General features: G+C 37.8%; 1 protein-coding gene across 16 annotated transcripts in view; it reads left to right on the top strand.

Moving 5' to 3' along the window:
- Positions 1-20,650, top strand: part of PHKA1 (phosphorylase kinase regulatory subunit alpha 1) — a 205,572-nt gene that overhangs the window by 32,671 nt on the left and 152,251 nt on the right. For all 16 annotated transcript variants that reach the window (XM_058292339.2, XM_058292345.1, XM_058292352.2 and 13 more), the window contains 2 exons: positions 442-524; positions 13,719-13,799. In XM_058292339.2, coding sequence (XP_058148322.1) covers positions 442-524; positions 13,719-13,799 — 164 coding nt within the window. The remainder of the gene's footprint in view (positions 1-441; positions 525-13,718; positions 13,800-20,650) is intronic.

Here is a 20,650-nt window from a genome sequence, read left to right as displayed (position 1 = left end):
ATTTAGAATAACTGTAATCTTTTATTTTAAAAATATGTTTTTAAGTTCTCCTTAAAATTATAATTTTTATCTACTCTACTTCTTGCTTAGTATTTAGACTCTCCAACTCTTTTGAACAGTTTTTCTTTTAACAGGTGCCTAAGTTTGTACATTTAAGCACGTGAATTAGTTATCTATGGTATTAGGACTCTAAGACTTTGTATTAAAGCTTAGAAATAACAAATTCCTCCATGTTAAAATATGTTGGTATCGCACTTATTTGGAGACTAGCCTAGGACTGATTTGTGCTCTTGTTTTTATGGTTTAAATCAAAGTGCCTTCCATCGTTCCTAAACAGAAGCAAGATTATTTGGGAGTAGTGAGGTCAGGTAGTCACTGACTGCATATAGAGTTTATAATGATAATTGAGAAGCTTTATATTCTTATTCCCTTTTTCCCTAGGACTGCATATCATCCACAGCCTAGATGAAGTCAATTTCATACAGAACCTTGTGTTTTACATTGAAGCTGCTTATAAAACTGCTGTAAGTACTCATTTTGACACTGATTTTAAACATATGATATTTTTGTGTTGAAAACTGAGTAACCCATTCCTTCTCTTAATGCTGCCCTTCATAGTGAACCAATCTGTGACAATCTGCATTAGGTGAATCCCCAAAAGAGATTATGTTCTTAAACTAATCCATTCCCGTGGGTATGGGCCCTTTTGATTATAGTGCATCAGTGAGGCGTGATTCAGGTTGGGCCTCTACCCCCTTACTGGAACTTTAAATAAATGGTGACACAAAGACACCCACAGAGAAAGGAAGCCACCATTTTTGATCCTGCCATGTGAGAGAGGACTCGATCACTAGCAGCCAAAGCTTAAGCACAAAGCCCTCAGAAGCTGGGTCCACAGAGCAGCTCAAGGTTGAAGAGATGTGCCACATACCTGAGAGGCCAGAGCTGAACTCAGGAAGAAGGCAGAGCAGCTGAGACTGAGGGAGAAGGCCCAGAAAGAGACAAGGCTTCTGCCTGATTGGCCACAGCTGAGCTCCAGGAGATGGTGAACCTGGAGTGAAAGGCAGGGATCTCGGCATATATCAGCTAGCTTCCCTGTATGCCAGGATACCAGGACCATCAGTAGGTGACTTTGGTGAGAAGGCATCTCTGATGGTGCATTGTTTTGAACAATTCATCTTCTCAGAGCTGTAAGCTTTTACCCTTAATACATTTCCCATTATAAAAGCCAATCTATTTCTGGTACTTTGCATCAGCAGCCCTGTGGCAAACTAAGAAACACTGTAAAAGACTTCTGGCAGAAACGGTCTTTGGCCTCTTTCATTACTAAGATCCACCACACTCTGTTCTCCTCTTCAATGAGGGTACAGAGGCAAGAGGGCCAAGGTTCTATCCTTTCATTGCTTTCAAACTCTGTGATATCTCCTGGTATGTTTTTAGCAACCTGTGGCTAAATTGTGGTCTTATTTTAATGGTTTAAGGCAGGGATTCTTAACAAGGGGTCTGTGAGCTTGAATTGAAATTTAAAAAATCATTACTCTTGTGAGGATGTGTTGAGGTGGGGTGTGATATATTTATTAAATAATATACAGTATAGTGTGGACTTAGTTAGGGGTCTGTGGTTTTCACCTGACTGGCAAAAGGGCCTGTGGAACAAAAAAGGTTTAAGAACCCCTGGTCTTAAACAGGAGCAAGGTGACTAGGGAGAATTATGTGTCAGCTACTTAGAAATAAAATTTAGTCATGTGTTGAATATTATCTGTAGGCATTGATTCAAAGCTTACTATACAAAAAGTTTAGTTTTTCTTTTAACTATGTGTGGTGGTTTGAAACTGTATTTACCACAGAAAGACACATTCTTAAATTTAATCCATTCCTGTTGGTGTGGACACGTTGAAAGTATGACCTTTTGATGAGGCTACTTCAGATAAGGTGTGACTCAGCTCGTACAGGATGGGTCTTAATCCTCTTACTGGAGCACTTCATCAATGGAATGAATACAGAGGTGTGGGGAAAGAGGAAAAGAAAGAGAGAGAGAACAAGCATGCACACCCACAGAAGCAAGAAGCTGAAAGCAGTGAAACCCAAAAGAGAAGGGTGAGACCAGCAGATGCCACCACATGCCTTGGCATGTGGCAGAGGAGCCACGGATTGCTGGCAGCCAGTCTTTGGAAAGAAAACATAGCCTTGATGATGTCTTGATTTGGACATTTTCTTGGCTTCAAACTCTAAACTAATTAATTCCTATTGCTTTAAACCAACTCATTTCATGGTATCTGCTTTCAGCAGCCTAGAGAACTAAAACACTACCATATGAGGAGGATTTATATTAAATCAGAATATATTTAACATCTTCTTTCTATAAAATGTTATGTTAGACAATATGCAGGATTATGTAATTTTCTCCTTCAGTGTGGCATGAACAGTGTTATTGTTGTTATTCATAGAAGCTCCAATCATAATTGTCAAAACTGGAAACAACCCAAGTGTCCATCAACAGTTAAATGGATGAACAAATTGTGGTGTATTCATGCAATGGAATACAACTCAGCAATTAAATGGAATGATCTATTGATACATTTAACAACATGGATGAACTTCAAAGGCATTATACTTGGTGAAAAGAGACAGACAAAATAATATACATACTGCATGATTCCACTAATATGAAAGCCTACAAATCTATAGTGACAGAAGATCAGTTGCTGTCTCAGGGCAGAGGTGAAGAGAGGGATGGATAACAAAGGGGCAAAAGGAAACATTTGAAGATGATGGAAATGTTCATTTTCTCAATTTGGTATGGTTTCACAGATCTAAATATAGGTCAAAATTTAAAAAATTATGCCATTTAAATATGTGCAGTGTTTTGTACCTCAGTTATATCTCAGTAAAATAAATAAATGCTGTAATTCACTTCAGGACAGTGCTGGAGACACACTGCCAGAGTTGTCTTCTGTAACTGCTCCTTTGCTATGCTTCCATCTCTTAATAACCATCCTTTCCCCTTGTAACTAACACATTCTCTTATATATATGTACTTTTTAATTTTTTAAAAAAGATACTTAGATTACATAAATGTTACATAAAAAAAATAGGGGATTCCCATATGCCCTGCTCCCTACCCCTCCCACATTTTTCCACATTAACAACATCCTTCATTAGTGTGGTACATTTGTTAAAATTGATGAACACAGTTTGGAGCATTGCCCCTAAGGGTGGATTATAGTTTACATTGTAGTTCACACTCTCTCCCACACAATTTTGTAAGTTATGGCAAGGTATATAATGGCCTGTATCTGTCATTGCTATATCATTCAGGACAATTCCCAAGTCCCAGTAATGCCCCCTTATTACCTGTTCTTCCCTCTCCCTCCCCTCAGAACCTCTAGTGGCCACTGCCTCCATATCAGTATATAAGTTCTTCCATTGCTAGAATCGTAAGTCTATGACTGAATACCAGTAAGTTGACTCTAGTCCTTCGTTCATTCCCCAATCCTGAGGATTCTGGGATGGTGATGCCCACTCCACCACTAATTGAGAGGGGGCTTAGGTCCCATGGGGCAGATGGATGGAACGATTTTGCTTGCAGTTGCAAACTCTCTCTGTTCCTTGGGATGGTCGTTGTGAGTCATCATCTCCTTGTTAATTGTCCTGGGTGGGTCCAATGAACGGGAGAGTAGGTGTTGCAACTCTTTTGAGATTCAGGGCCCAGCTGGCACATGAACAGCCCAAAGATTTAAGTCCCTTGGACATACACATATCAACTCTAGTACTAGCTATAGTTTCAGATAGAAGGGGCAGAAGAGCCATAGGTAGGGAAAACACTGGGGAGCATAAATTCTAACACAGAGCCACCGGCAGGGCACCAAACTCCTGAGCTGTCTGCCCTGCCTATAGTGTCTAGATATCTCCAGAGCCCTCAGGAGCCCCACTATTTGAGGCAATATTTACTTTGGCAGTCAATGAGATCCTGCTGAGACGTGCATAAGTGTAAAATCTGGGATGACCTCCTGCCACTTTGAAGTCTCTTAGCCATATAAACTCATTTGTCTTTACCTTTCCCCCCTTTTGGTAAAGATCTTTTTCTAGTTGCATTGCTAGTTGGTGCTTGGTAGTAATCCCTCCATGTCAGGGAGGCTCATCTCTGGGAGTCATGCCCCAAGCTGGGAGGAAGTTAATACATTTGTATCCTGGGTTTGGCTTAGAGAGAGCCATATTTGAGCAACAAGGAGGCTCTCAGGAGGTAACTATTAGGCACTCTGTAATACTATGCTAAGTTTCAATTTCAAAAGTAAATGTTCATAAGTACAGTCATCAATATCAAGGGCCCGTCAATGGACCATCCTCCTTCCCTAGTCACTGCCCCTATACTTGGGGGATTCTTGCTTTTCCATTAGAGTATGTGGCAGAGCTCCCCAGGATGGGAATTCGATATTCTTTCAGTTATTGTGTGAATCTCCACTCACCGTGACAATGCCCCATGAACACTTGAACACATTTATATGCCTAATAGGTAAGTTGTACTCTTTTTAATTAGAGCATTTATAGATTTACATAAAAGTCGTGAAAAAATACAACATTCCAATATACCCCCATCTCATTGACCATTAGTATTGGTTTAGTACCCTTGGTGAAAGAATATTTAAATATTACTGTTAACTATAGTCCATAGTTTGCATTAGGTATACTTTCCCATATACCCCCCTATTACTAACACCTTGTAATTGTGATGTACATTTGTTATAGTTCCTGAAAAAATATTCTAATATTTGTACTATTAACCACAGTCATCATCCACAATAGGGTTCACTGTGTTATACAGTCCTGTGTTTTATCCTCTAGTTTTCCTTTCAGAAACATATAACCCAAAATTACCCCTTTCAAACACATTCACACACATAATTCAGTTCTGTTAATTATATTCACAATAATGAGCTACCATCACTTCTATCCATTTCCAAACATTTACAATCAATCTAAATTGGAATTCTGCACAAATTAAGCATCAGCTCCCCATTTTCTACCCCGTTCTATCTCCTAGTAACCTATAGTCTAGATTTTAACTCATAGTTACTCACATTTTTTTTACTGCAGTTTCTCAGTCTCTTCGTCATGGTCTTCTCTGAATGCTATATAGTGCTTACCTGGCCTCTGGAGCCCATGAGGCTTAAATTTAACATCCTAAATCTATAACAATCTTGTTTGCTTTCATACCAAATTAACTTCAATATTATACAACCACACTGTGTTCTTTTTTTTTTTTCCATTTATAGCATATTACAGTTTATAAAGTTCTATAAATTTACTTATTTAATTTTCATTACAATCTTGATGAGTAGGAAGTGCTTCATTCCATCTTGCTATGGTACAATCAAGATGTGACTTTGGAAACAATTAGGAAATAATTACACAAGGTCCTCATGTTTATGTGACAAAATGAGTTGTGGAATCGTGATTTTCAGATACTTTCCAGTTCTTTCCTCTACGTAATGTTTACTTCACTCCCATTATGGTGTGACTTTGTCTAACACTAGGTTTTGTTCAGTTCTGGTTCTTTGGGGAGTAAATGCTAGGAATTATCCAACAATGTTGAAAAAAGCCTTTGCCATTTATTGTCTTTCTTGCTCTCAGTTTCTCTTCAACTGCTTACTTAACTTTTGTTCTGAGACATTATACAGTGGAAGATATGAAAATAATAAACAAATCAAGGAAAACAGAAATGTAAAATTCAGGATTTCTTCTAATCTGCTAACTGAAAAAAGGGTCGACATTAGTTAGGGTTCTCTAGGGAAACAGAATCAGCAAGGGATATCTGTCAATAGTAAGAGATTTATCAGAGTCTCTCATGCAGCCGTGGGGATGCACAAGTCCAGGTTCTGCAGGCAAAGTGCAATCAGGAGCTCCGATGGAAGCCCAACGAAGATTCTTTTTTTCTTTTGCTTTTATTTTTTATTTATTTTTTATTGACTTTGTAATAATATTACATTAAAAATATATATGTGAGGTCCCATTCAACCCCACCCCCCCATCCCCCCTGTCCCCCCCCAACAACACTCGTTCCCATCATCATGACACATCCATTGGATTTGGTAAGTACATCTTTGGGCACCTCTGCACCTCATACACAATGGTTCACATCATGGCCCATACTCTCCTCCATTCCATCCAGTGGGCCCTGTGAGGATTTACAATGTCCGGTGATTACCTCTGAAGCAGCATCCAGGGCAGCTCCATGTCCCAAAGACGCCTCCACCTCTCATCTCTTCCTGCCTTTCCCCATACCCATCGTCCACCATGTCCACTTTTCCCAATCCAATGCCACCTCTTCTATGTGGACATTGGATTGGTTGTGTCCATTGCACCTCTATGTCAAGAGGAGGCTCAGATTCCACATGGATGCTGGATGCAATCCTCCCATTTTCAGTTGTAATCACTCTAGGCTCCATGGTGTGGTGGTTGTCCTTCTTCAACTCCATCTTAGCTGAGTGTGGTAAGTCCAATAGATCAGATTGTAGGTGCTGGAGTCTGTTGAGGCTCAGGACCTGGCTATCACATTGTCAGTCCAGAGATTCAAATCCCCTAAATATATCTTAAACCCCAACATTAACTGCACCTCCAGCACATTAGCATGAAAGTCTTATGAAGGGAGATCCCATCTGAGTCCAGATTCATCACACATAAACACCATTTCCAAAGAGGGGCCATCTGCCCTGGTAGTTAACCCCATCGGCCATGACCATAACTCCCATGGGTCTCTTTAGCCCTCAAAGGAACCAATATCTGGGGGTTGTATCTGCTTTATCTGTCTCTCTGACTCTGCTCAGTTGTGCATGAGGGCAATCCTTCTGCCAGCCTCCAGACTCTTTTTTAGAAACTCGTAGCCATATAAACTCATTTCTCCTTTCCATTTCCCCCTTACTTTAGGTCAAACAGCATTTTAAAGTCATGGTATTTTATGTAGACATGGATATTCTGTGTTCTTATACCACTCCACTCCCTCACTTTTATGTAACTCTTGTTGCAAATTACATGTTTGTACATTATGAATCCAGAACCACTGTTATATCATTACATTTTGTGCATTTGTCTTTTAGATTCTGTAAGAAGAAGTGGTGTTACAAAGCAAAAATACAGTAATACTAGTATTTATATTTACCCATGTCATAGCCTTTAGTCAGTTGTCTAGTATCATTTTCCTTTCAACCTGCAGAACTCCCTTTAGCATTTCTTACAGGGCCAGCATAAGTGATGAAAAACCTTAGCTTTTATTTATCTGGGAGTGTCTTAATCCCTCCCTCATATTTGAAAGACAGTTTTGCTGGATATAGAATTCTTGGTTGGCAAGTTTTTTTTTTCTTTCAGCACTTTAAATATGTCTTCCCACTGCCTTCTTGCCTCCATGGTTTTCAATGAGAAATTGACAATCTTATTGAGGCTCCTTGTACATCACTCATCATTTCTCTCTTGCAGCTTTCAGAATTCTCTCTATGTTTGGCATTCAACAGTTTGATTATAACATGGAGGGTCTATTTGGGTTTATCTTGTTAGGAATTCATTGAGCACCTTGAATATGTATATTCATGTCTTTTGTAAATTTGGGGCATTTTTGGTCATTATTTCCTTGAATATTCTGTGTTCCTTTCTTTCTTCTTCTTCTGGGGTTCCTACAATGTGTATGTTGATCCCTCAAGCTCTGTTCACTTTTCTTCATTCTTTCCTCTTTCTCATCCTCAGACTGGATGTTTTCAATTGTCTTATCTTCAAGTTCACTGGTTCTGTGTTCTACCAGCTCCCATTTGCTGCTGAACTTCTCTGAGGAGTTTTTAATATCTGTAACTGTGGTCCTCAGCCCTGTTTGCTTTCTTTTCATAATTTCCACCTCACTATTGATACTCTTTTTGTGTTCATCTATTGTTTTTCTGATTTCTTTAGTTCTTTCTCCATGTTTTCCTTGAGCTCTTTGAGCATATCTAGGACCATTTTTAAAAAACCAAGTCTTTGTCAAATGTGCCAGGTTTCATCCTCCTCATTGATGGTTTCTAATGCCTTAGTCTTCTCCTTTGTCTGAGCCATTGCTTCCTGTTTCTTTGTATGCTTTGTAATCTTTTGATGAAACCAGGACATTTTGGTATTTTAATGTGTTATTACTGGAATATATACTTTGAGCCTGCTGTTTCTGAAGCTTGCATTCATCTAGTGTTGTAAAATAGAACTTTCCTCGAATACCTAGAGCTTACAAAAAAATAAGGAAGATTAAAAAAGTAAACACTATTTACAGCCTTTGAAGATTGATCTATGCAAATATTCTCTTTCAAATATTTTCCATACAGAGTTAGAGAATAATCCCAGGCCAAAGAATAGGGGCTTCCTTGTCCTTTCTGTGCTTACATCTTGTCTTGGTTATGTGCATTTGGCCCTAGGAATTCTCTTGTCTACATGGATATGAATGACCCTTCCTCCCTAGTAAACACTGTACTGCATATCCTATAGCCAGCAATCCCTTTCCCCAGGCACCACTTAAGTGCTGTCCCTCACCATTCTTTAGGAACATGAACTTCCACATGCAGGGCAAATTCTGGGACATCAAATCCCTCAGGCCACTACCAGACAGCTTGAGCCATACATACATGCCCCAGTATGTACACGAGGGTTACTCTTCTCCTTCTGGAACCAGATTCAGGTATCCTCACTGGAAGTGTGGACTGGCTCCAAGCCAAACATGGGGGAAGGGCCTGTCAGAGCAATGTGAGATCTTAGCCTTTTTCTTTATTTGACACTTGCCCTGATGCTGCAGTCCTTTCTAGAGCTTTGAAAAAAATGTTTATGTGCTAGTTAGCTTGCAAAGCTTCTGTGAGGGGCAGAACCCTGAAACATCTGTCTCTGCCATCTTGATCAGGGTGGAGCTAATCTCACCTTCATTTTTGAGAGATATTTTCAATGGTAATAGACTATTATACTCACAGGTTTGTTGTTTTCTTTCAGTGTTTTAAAGAACTTTCTCCACTGTCTTCTTGCTTTCATTGTTTCTGATGAGAAATTTGTTGTCATCCTTATTTTTGTTCCTTTGTACATTAATGTACCTTTTCACTTAGTTGTTTCTTCTTTTTATTACAGTAGCTCAATTATGTTCCTTAATGTAGTTTTCTTCATGTTTCATGTGCCTTGGATTTATAGTTTTCATCAAAAGTTTTCAGCAATTATTTTTTCATATTTGTGTTACCCTTCCCCTTCCTTCAGGGAGTCCAGTTACATGTGTATTAGGCTGCTGGAAGTTGCCTCATAGATCAGTGAGATCAACTTTGTTTAGTTTTTATAATTTTTTTAAGTTTAATTTTTTTATTTGTGAAGTTGTGAGTTTACAGAGCAATCATGCATAAAATTCAAGATTCCCATATACCACTCTAATATTAACACTTTGCATTGGTGTGGAACATTTGTTACAATTGACAAATGCACATTTTAAAAATTGTATTATTAGCTGTAGTCCATGGTTTAACTAGGATTCACTGTGTAGTGCAGTTCCATAGATTAAAAAAAAAACTTTTATTCTAGTACCATGTACATAACCTAACATTTCCACTTTAACCACATTCAGATATATATTTCAGTGCAGTTAATTATATTCACAATGTTGTGCTACCATCACCACCAACTATTCCTAAAATATTTATATTGTTCCCAATAGAAACTCTGTACATTTTAAACCTTAATTCCCTATTCCCTACACCTACTCTGTCCCCTGGTAACCTATATTCTACTTTCTGATTCTGTGAGTTTGCTTATTCTAATTTTTTCAAATCAGTGAGATCTTACACTATTTGTCCCGTTGTGTCTGGTTTATTTCACTCAACATGATATCTTCAAGGTTCATCCATGTTTTCTCATGGAACTTCATTCCTTCTTACAGCTGAATAATATCCCTTTGTGTGTATATACCACATTTTGTTTATTCGTGTTGAACACCTGGGTTGCTACTGTCTGTTGGCAATAGTGAATAATGCTGCTGTGAACATCAGTGTGCACATAATTGTTCAAGTCCCTGCTTTCAATTCTTTTGGCTCTATACCTAGAAGTGGGATGCCAGGTCATATGGTAATTCTGTACTTAACCTTCTGAGGAATCACCAAGCTGTTTTCTACAGTGGTTGCCCCATTTACCTCTCCCACCAGCAATTAATGAGTGTTCCTTTTTCTCTGCATCCTCTCTAACACTTGTAATTTTCTGTTGTTTTTTTTAAATAGTAACCATTCTAGTGGGTGTGAAATGGTATCTCACTGTGGTTTTGACTTTCATTTCCCTAATGGCTAATGATATTGAGAATCTTTTCATGTACTTTTTGGCCATTTGTATATCTTCCTTGGAGTGTTTAGTTTCTTTAAATTATTTTTTCCCTGTGTGTTTCATTTTGGATAGTTTCTATTGCTATAGTTTCAAGATCCCTAATCTTTTCATTGCAATGTCTAATTTGTCATTAATCATATCCAGTTATTTTTCCTCTCAGACATAGTTTCATCTCTAGAAGTTCAATTGGTTCACTTTTTCATCTTTCATGCATTTACTTACCTTTTTAAAAATATGGAATACAGTTATAATAAATGTTTTCAGGTCCTTCCTTGTCTGCTGATTCTCGCACCTGTGTCAATTCAAGGTTGGTTTTAATTGATGGGTTTTCCTCCCCATTATGAACTGCATCTTCCTGCTTCTTTGCATACCTGGTAATTTTTGTAGATTTTATAGTATTGGGGATGGGATATTTTTATATTTCTATAAATATTCTCAAGACCTTTTTTGGGGCCCAGTTAGGTTACTTGGGAATAGTTTGATACTTTATTGTTTTTAATATTTGTCAGATGAGTCTAGAATTGTGTTTATTCTAGGGCTAAGTATTCACTACTACTTAGGCAAGACCCTTATGAATACTCTACCCAGTGCCCCATGAATTATGAGATTTTCTAGTCTGACTTGTAACAGGCATTATTTCTGGTCCTTTGTGAACACCGGTTATTCTTCCCTCTAATTTGGGTGGTTCTTTCCCCTGCCTCAGATAGTTTCCTTATAAGCATGCATTTATCAGTATTCTGCTGAATACCTGAGGTGAACCTTCTGCAGATTGCTTGGGTTCCCTTTCTATGCAACCCTTCTGTTTTCCTTTACTCTGCCCTGAAAAGTATAGTTACTCTGTGCTTTGGATCTTGAACTCTTAGCTCCTTCTCCTTAACATGGGGAGATTGCCCGGTTCTGCCAAGATTCCCCTTTCTTAGTTGCCTCAAAACTCTTACAACAGTAAACTGGGGCAATTATAGGGCTTACCATGTTTGTTTCCTCTTTCTCAGGAGTCACTGTCTTTCATTACATTATTCCCATTGCATTGAAAACCACTGATTCATATGTTTTGTCCAGTTTTTTCAGTTTCTTTCAGATGGGAAGGTAAACCCAGTCCCTGTTACTTAATATTTGACAGAAACATAAACCTAAAAGACATTTTTGATACAACAGATATTATTTGTTGACTGGTCATTTTGCCTTCTTATGCCATAGGGCTGCTGTGGTTCGGTGTAGAAGTCAGTGTTCTTTGGCCTCTCCATTGCAGGCAAAGGTTGCAGAAGTAGAATAATGATATTTGTTCTTTCTCACACTCTAACCTTTGCTTCATAAAGTAGAGCTAGGCAAGGGGGCATATGAGGCCAGCTATGGGATAAACATGGCTTATGTTCCTGAATCATCATTTAAACTCACAGATTTGGCATTTAAAGAAATTTAAGATGGATACAGAAATAAATATAGATGTGTGTGTGTGTATTTATTTCCAAGTTCTGTTCACTGAAAAGACCTGGAAGCAGTGATAGCCCAGTGACAACGAGCACACCCAGTGCCCATGTCTTGGTGTCTAACTATCACTTTCTAATAAAAGGAACCAGGGATCCTTGTAAGAGTGTTTGATTCCAGGGCTAGGTCATGGAAACAGAAGATGAGCCTGGAGCCTCTTGTGCCAGAAAATAAAGAAGTGTTCAAAAAAAGGATGGAGTCATGTCAAAAGATCACTGGAGCCAGCCTGAAAGAGCTGGCCAAACCTGGAAAAAAAAATTGAATAACTAAATAATTAGAGTATTTTATTAAAGCCCAGAGAATAAACTAAATATCCCTGAGTCATACTGCTATAAATAATAACTGAATAAATAAATGAATAAATGGAAGAGAAGGAATAGCTTTTCCTTACAGAAGAGATCCAATTAATGATTATAGAAAGAATGAGGGAGCAAGAAAATTACACTTAAAACAGTACTGTAATAACTGTTGCAGGCAAGATCTGCCTATGGGTGCTAACTTTGGGGGTGAAAGTTGAGGAAAACCAGGACATTTGCATTGTCAAAGTATCTCTCCCAAGATATTTATTAATTACAAAGCGAAAAAATAGTAATATAATGTTACAGTGGAGAAACGCAACAGACACCACCTCATCTTAACCAAGTGATGAATGTTATCACCATAATAAAACATATCAACATCACATATCCTCTGACATAATGCCTCGAAAAGAACACAGCATAATGCCTGTAGTATTCTTGCCAAAAATGCATAACCTCAATCTAATCATGACAAAACATCAGGCAAATCGAAATTGAGGGAAATACCTGACCTCTACTCTTCAAAAAGTGCCAAGATCATGAAAGTAAGGAAATAGTGAGGAACTGTCACTGATTAGAAGAGTCTAAGGAGATGTAACAAATTATTCTGAACTGGATCCTGGGGGGAGCATTAGTAGAAAAATTGATGAAATCTGAATAAAGCCTATAGTTTAGTTAATAGTATTGTACCAATATTAATTTCTTAGATTTGACTATTGTACTATAGTTAATTTAGATGTTAACATTAGAGAAAGCTAGGTCAAGGTTATATGGGAATTTACGCTTTTTGCAACTTTTCTGTAAGTCTAAAATTATTTCAAAATAAAAATTTTTGAGAAGTGATTTTAAATTGTAGCTTTATATTAGCACAGGGCTGTATAGAGTTATGGTTAAGGGTGTAGGTTTTAGAGTGAGACTACTTGCGCTCTAATCCTGACTCTCTCACACTTACTAGCTGTATGACCTTGGTTGAGGCTCTTAACTTTTCTTTGCTCCTGTTTGACATCTGTAAACTGAAGATGATAATGCAAAGTGCATAGGTTAGTGCATGTATCAATGCCATGTTATCAGTGCCAGTCGAAAGTAAAATTAAAATGAATGTTTAAGATAAAACCCATGGCTGCTGTTTAGAATCTATCTCTTAGAGCCTGTGGGTTCCTGCTTTGAAAAAAATGTTTGAGAAGCACTGCCATGAATGGACAGGCCTGGCATTTCCTCTTTTCTTCTTCTTCTTTATTTTTTTCTAATGTTACATTAAAAAAATATGAGGTCCCCATATACCCCACCCACATCAACAGCCTCTTCCATCATCGCAGCACATCCACTGCACCTGGCAAATACATTCTCAGCCCTTCTGATAAACTTTTGAGAAGTCTTCCAACTTCTTGGAGGCCCCAATAAAATTTAAAGCTATTGACAAAGGATCCTCAGGAATCACCCAACTACTCGGCTTCTCCTTAATAAGCACTGTGGGTACACATATGTATTACAAATTAACTACTAGTCTTACCTTTTATTCAAGAGTTGTGCATCTGGTAGATGTTTAGTCGCTATGACTTGCTAAAGAGGTGTATGTTGGTTATTTTATGCCAGGACTTCGGAATATGGGAACGCGGAGACAAGACCAACCAAGGGATCTCAGAATTGAATGCCAGTTCAGTTGGAATGGCAAAGGTAATTTCCCTTGCTCGTTTATATCAAGTATAAGGTAAGAAAGTGTAGTACACCCTTAATAGTTACTGTAGATAAAACTTAAAGTGAATGTGGACCATCATGAAATTAATTATTCTTTTTTTTTTGGTCTTTATTTATTTTTTAATGTTACATTAAAAAAATATGAGGTCCCCATATACCCCCCACGCCCCTCACCCCACTCCCCCCTCCCATAACAACAACCTCCTCAATCATCATGAGACATACATTGCATTTGGTGAATACATCTCTGAGCACTGCTGCACATCATGGTCAATGGTCCACATCATAGCCCACACTCTCCCACAGACCACCCAGTGGGCCATGGGAAGACATACAATGTCCGGTAACTGTCCTTGCAGCAGCACCCAGGACAACTCCAAGTCCTAAAACGCCCCCACATCACATCTCTTCCTTCCACTCCCTACCCCCAGCAGCCACCATGGCCACTTTCTCCACACCAATGCCACATTTTCTTCGATTACTAATCACAATAGTTCATGAATAGAATATCAGTAAATCCACTCTAATCCATACTATATTCCTCCATCCTGTGGACCCTGGAATGGTTGTGTCCACTCCACATCTATATCAAGAGGGGCCTTAGATTCCACATGGATGCTGGATGCAATTCTCCTGCTTTCAATTGTAGGCACTCTTGGCTCCCTGGTGTGGTGGTTGACCTTCACCTCCATGTTAGATGACTGGGGTAAGTCCCATAAACCAGAGTGTAGGAATTGCAAGTCTGTTGAGACTCAGGGCCTGGCTATCACATGGTCAGTCCAGAGATTCAGGTCCCCTGGGTATACATTAAACCCCAGCAACAACTGCAGTTCCAGTAAAAGTAACAGGAGAGACATGTGGACAAAGATCACATCTGAGTCCAGCTCTATCACACAGAAACACAAACTCCAAAGTAAGGCCAACTGACATGGCACTGAACTCCATCTGCCATGACCATAAGACCTGTGGGTCTCTGTAGCCCTCAGTAGAACCAATACCTGGGGTTGTATCTACTTTATCTGTCTCTAGTAATTATTCTTTTAAACAGGCAAAATTCAGATTCTCCCATAGAACTATGGATATGTAGATGAAAGCTTTCTATAAGTATAAGCTCCAGGTTTGTATATCCATCTTTTGTACCATATCTCTGCTTATATGTCTTATAAGGACCTCAAAGAATTTATCATAAACTAAATTCATCATCTCCACCACTATAAAAACACTATAAAAAGAGGCTCTTACTCCTTCCATATACCCAGTTGACTATACTTGATATCAGAGAACATCTCTGATTCTTCCATCCCCCTTACTCTACCTCCATCTTCCTCCTCCTCCTCCTGTTCTTTCTCCTCTTCCTTCTCATCATCACTCTTTCCACTTGGCTCCTTCTTTTCATCCCTACTGCCATGACTTAATTTCAGCTCTCATCTTCTCTGGAAACAGCAAGAAAGTATAAAATAGGATAGCAAAAATAGAATCAAACATGTCCATTATAATGATAACTATATATGATTTAATCTCCCCTAAAAGTCACAGGCACAAAATGATTTTTTTAAAGGAAATGCAAATTCAGTATATACTACCGAGAAGAGCTCTACTATAATGAATAGAAACAAAAAGATTAAAAACAGAAGTGTAGGAAAAGTAAAGTCTGGCAAACAGGAACAAAAAGAGCATATACACATCAGAGTAGGATCAAAGCAAAAAGTATTACTTTGGAACAAAAGGGGGCAAGATAGAACTTTAAAAGGCACAAACTATAATAAGAAAGTCTAGTCTGAAATGTTATTTCAATGAATACAGAACAAAATATATTAGAAATACAAGGCAAAACAGAAAGTTATAAGGAAGTAATTAAACAAAAACCTATTAATGAGGTTGAATGAACAATAGAACTTTGTACCCATAAAATATTTTCTTTGTAATGTCCTTTTTAATTACCAAAGCAGTACAGATACTAAGTTTATTTATATAGAATGGAATCATGCTATATATACTTCTGTTACCTGAATTTTTCCCATTCAACAATTTCATATTTCACTAAACAACATAAATATCCTTCTGTGTCATTTCATACAGATAAATCTAGTTCATTCTTTTCAGTTGTTGTAAAGTATTTAATAATTTCTCTACTGGTGGAATTGCCTCCATTTTTAATATTCCAAATAATGCTTTAGTGAGGATCCTTGTTTATATATACTTGTGCACGTGTACAAATATTTATTATTTATTAAAATTCTGTCAGGTTCCTAGAAGTGGAGCCTTTGGGTCAAGAGATGTACACTTTAAAACTGCCCTCCAAGTTTTTTCCAGTTTACACTGTCACCATCCATATATGAGAGTGCCAGTTTCTTCAAACCCCAACTAACTTTGCATACTAACAATATTTTCGGATAATCTGACTTCAAAAAATTTGAACCACTGAAACATTTTTTTTTCACTTTTTATTTTGAAATAATTTCAGACTCAGAGAAAGTATACAAGAGTTGTACAAATACTCTGATATATCGTTCACCTAGGTTCCCCACTTGTTAGCATTTGCTTTATCTTTCTCTAATGTCTATACACACACATACACACACACACACACTCTTTTTTTTCTGAGCCAATTGAAAGTTAATGGCATATATAATACCCCATTGCTCCCAAATGCCTCAATGTGAATTTCCTCAAAAATACACTTACATATCCCTGGTACAATCATCAAAATCAGGAAGTTAACAAATACTATACTACCACCTAATTCATAGACCCAACAATAATAAATTTTATTCATATTTCATTAATTGCCCCAATAGTGTCATGTATAGCAAAAAACAAAAACAAAAAACAAAAAACACCTTTGTGATCCAGGACCTAATTTAGGATGACTTTTGCATTTAATTGTAATTTCTCTTTAGTCTCCTTCAGTCTGGAAGAGTTTTTTACTCTTTACTTGTCTTTCATGACCTTGAAATTTTTGAAGAGTATAGACTAGTTATTTTGTTCTTAAATTTGATTTTGTGAGATGTTTCCTCATGATTTACATTACGCATTTTAATTTTTTATTATTTTTTATATTTTACTAAAAATAATTATTTATTTTTAAAGAAGCTTTAAATTACATAAATATTACATCAGAACTATAGGGGATTTCCATATATCCCACCCCCTCCCCCCACACACACTTTTCTGCATTAACATCTTTCATTAGTGTGGTACATTCGTTACAGTTGATGAAGATTATGCATTTTTAACATGAAAATATATATTCGACATAAAATTTCCCATTTAAACACTTTCAAGCATAAAATTCAGTCATACTAATTATAGTCACAGTGTTGTACTACCATCACCACCATCCATTACTAAAACTTTTCCGTCACTCCAAATAGAAATTCTGTACCTATTAAGCATTAACTCTCCATTCCCCCTCCCCTGTTCCTTTTAATATACTTTATTTCCCTATGAATTTGTATATTCCAGTTATTTCATATAATTGAAATCATATGCTAGCTCTCTTTTTTGTGTCTGGCTTATTTTACTCATATAATGTCTTCCAAGTTCATCTATGTTGTAAAATATATCAGAATTTCATTCCTTTTTACAATATATACCACATTTTGTTTATTTATTCATTGGTCGATAGACAGTTGGGTCACTTTCACCTTTTGCCAATTGTGAAAAAGGCCACTGTCAAAATTGGCGTGCCAATGTCTATTCAAGTTCCTACTTTAAATTCTTTTGTATATGTACGTAGCAGTGGGATTCCCAGATCATATGGTAATTCTATACTTAACTTTCTGAGCAATAGCCAAACTGTTTTCCACATTGGCTTGCATCATTTTACATTCCTACCATTAGTGTACAAATGATCCTATTTCTCCAAGACTTCTTGTTTTCTGTGTGTGCTTTTTTTAATAGTAGACACTCTAGCAGATGTGAGATGGTATTTTATTGAGGTTTTCATTTGCATTTCCCTAATGGCTAGTGATGTTGAGCATCTTTTCATGTGCTTTTTTTTTTTTAATATTTTGACATTGCTCTTTATTTTTTTTCCCAAATTCTGCTCAATTTATTCATTTTTTAAAAAGATATTACATTAAAAAATATGAGGTCCCTATTCACCCCCACCGCCCCCACCCCACCACTCCCCCCACAATAACACTCTCCCCCATCATCGTGTCATATCCATTGCGTCTGGTGAGTACATCTCCGGGCATCGCTGCACCCCATGTCCCGTGTTCCACACCATAGCCCACACTTTCCCACATTCCATCCAGTGGGCCATGGGAGGACATACAACGTCCGGCAATTGTCCCTGGGGCACCACCCAGGACAACTCCAAGTCCCGAGAATGCCTCCACATCTCTTCTCTTCCTCCCATTCCCTGCACCCAGCAGCCACCATGGACACTTTTTCCACATCAATGCCACATTTTTTCTATTATTAACCACAATAGTTCATGAATAGAATATCATTAAGTCCACTCTGATCCTTACTGTATTCCTCCTTCCTGTGGACCTTGGCTTGGTTGTGTCCATTCCACATCTATGTCAAGAAAGCAGGAGGATTGCATCCAATATCCATGTGGAATTCATGTGCTTATTGGCCATTTATATATTCTCTCTGGAGAAATGTCTGTTCACATCCTTTGCTCATTTTTTTAATTGGGTAGTTTGTCCTTTTGTTGTTCAGTTGTGGAGTTCTTTATATGTTCTGGATGTTAAACAGATATATGTTTTTCAAATATTTTCTCCTCTTCTGCAGGTGTCTTTTCACTTTCTTGATCCTGCCCTTTGATGCACAGAATTAAAATTTTGACAATATTCAGTCTATTTTTTTATGTTTTGCATTTTTCCCCATTACATGTATTTTTAAAATTTATTTCTCTCCCCTTCCCCCGCCCCAGTTGTCTGTTCTCTGTGTCCATTTGCTGCATGTTCTTCTTTTTGTCCGCTTCTGTTGTTGTCAGCGGCATGGGAAACTGTGTTTCTTTTTGTTGCGTCATCTTTGCTGTGTCAGCTCTCCATGTGTGCGGTGCCATTCCTGGGCAGCCTGCACTTTCTTTCGCGCTGGGTGGCTCTCCTTATGGGTGGCTCTCCTTATGGGGCGCACTCCTTGCGTGTGGGGCTCCCCTACACGGGGGACACCCCTGCATGGCACAGCACTCCTTGTGCACATCAGCACTGCGCATGGGCCAGCTCCACATGGGTCAAGGAGGCCCGGGGTTTGAACTGCGGATCTCCCATGTGGTAGACGGATGCTTCTTTCATTGCTGGTGCTTTCTGTGTAAAGTCTAAGATTCTATTGCCAAATACAAAGTCCTGGATTTCTTTCCCTATGATTTCTTCTAAGAGTTTTATAGTTTTAGCTCTTATATTTAAGCCATTGATCCATTTATAGTTATTTTTTGTATTTGATGTGAGGTAGGGGCAACTTTAATTCTTTTGCATGCAGACATCCAGTTTTCCCAGCACCTTTTGTTAAAGAAACTCTTCTTTCCCGCCGAGTGGAACAAGTTTTGCATTTTTGGAAAGAATTCCACAGAGGTGATCTGTGTCCTCAGTCTGTCATCACAAAGCACACAATGTGATTGTCCCATTATGTTATATTTAATCACCTCATTAAGGAGGCATCTTCCAGGTTTCTTCACTGCAAAGTTGCTAATTTTTCCTTTGTGATTAGTAAGGTTTTTTGTGTCTGGCAAACTTCTATATACCCTTTAATTATCATCTTAAATGCTTTTTCCTCAAAGAATCTTTCTAGAACTGTCCCATAACCCCAAGACTAGGTCAGGTCAGACTCTTCTTTAAAAAACTACAGGTAACTAATAAACACTTAGATAAATATTCAACCTTGTCAGCAAAATGTGAGTGAATGCAGCAAATATGCTGCTTTTTCCCATCAGATTAGCAAAAAACTTTAAGGTACTACTTTTGCATTAAGGAAGGTACTGTCATACATTGGGATGGTAGTAATATTTGTACAACTTGCATGAAAAGCAATTTAGCATTATGTGTCAGTCTTAAAAATTATTCATTCCTTTCGACTCAATTATTCTACTTTAGGGAATTAATGCTAAGAAAATAAGTCAGAATGAAAATAAGTAATTATTGTTAGTTCAATTGAGAGTCCTACTCTGTGCCATGCTGTGTGCTAGGTATTGGTAAAACTAAGGTGAAAAGCACAGTTCCTGAGCTCAAGGCATTTATAATTTTGGTAGGAGATGTTTATCAAAGCTGTGTTGCTTATAGCACAAAATTAGAGGCAACCTAAATTTCCAACAATTGGGAAATTACATATTTTTTATTATAGGTATATCAAAGAATATTATGCAGTTTTCAATAACAAGAAGAAACACTTATGCTATAGTATTAATTGATTTAACTAGGATACCAAATTTTATACAATGGGATCCAACTATATACAATTATATACAAATATGCATAGAAAATGTTAATGGTGGTTGTGTTGGGTCATTTTTTCCTCCTCTTTATGCTTTTCTGTATTTTCCAAACAGTCTACAAATAATATGTTTTACTTTTATAATCAGAAAATGTACTTAGAAAATCAGGAAGTTAATAAATAATGTTTTTTTGTGTTTTTTTTTAAAGATTTATTTATTTATTTCTCCCCCCACCTCCCACCCCGTTGTCTGTTCTCTGTGTCTATTTGCTGCGTCTTCTTTGTTCGCTTCTGTTGTCGTCAGCAGCATGGGAATCTGTGTTTCTTTTCGTTGCGTTATCCCGTTGTGTCAGCTCTCCGTGTGTGCGGCGCCATTCCTGGGCAGGCTGCACTTTCTTTTGCACTGGGCGACTCTCCTTATGGGGTGCACTTCTTGTGCATGG

The sequence above is a fragment of the Dasypus novemcinctus genome, chromosome X (genome assembly GCF_030445035.2).
Source record: "Dasypus novemcinctus isolate mDasNov1 chromosome X, mDasNov1.1.hap2, whole genome shotgun sequence".
Taxonomy (NCBI): Eukaryota; Metazoa; Chordata; class Mammalia; order Cingulata; family Dasypodidae; genus Dasypus; species Dasypus novemcinctus.
This window is presented reverse-complemented; position numbering and strand designations above follow the sequence as displayed.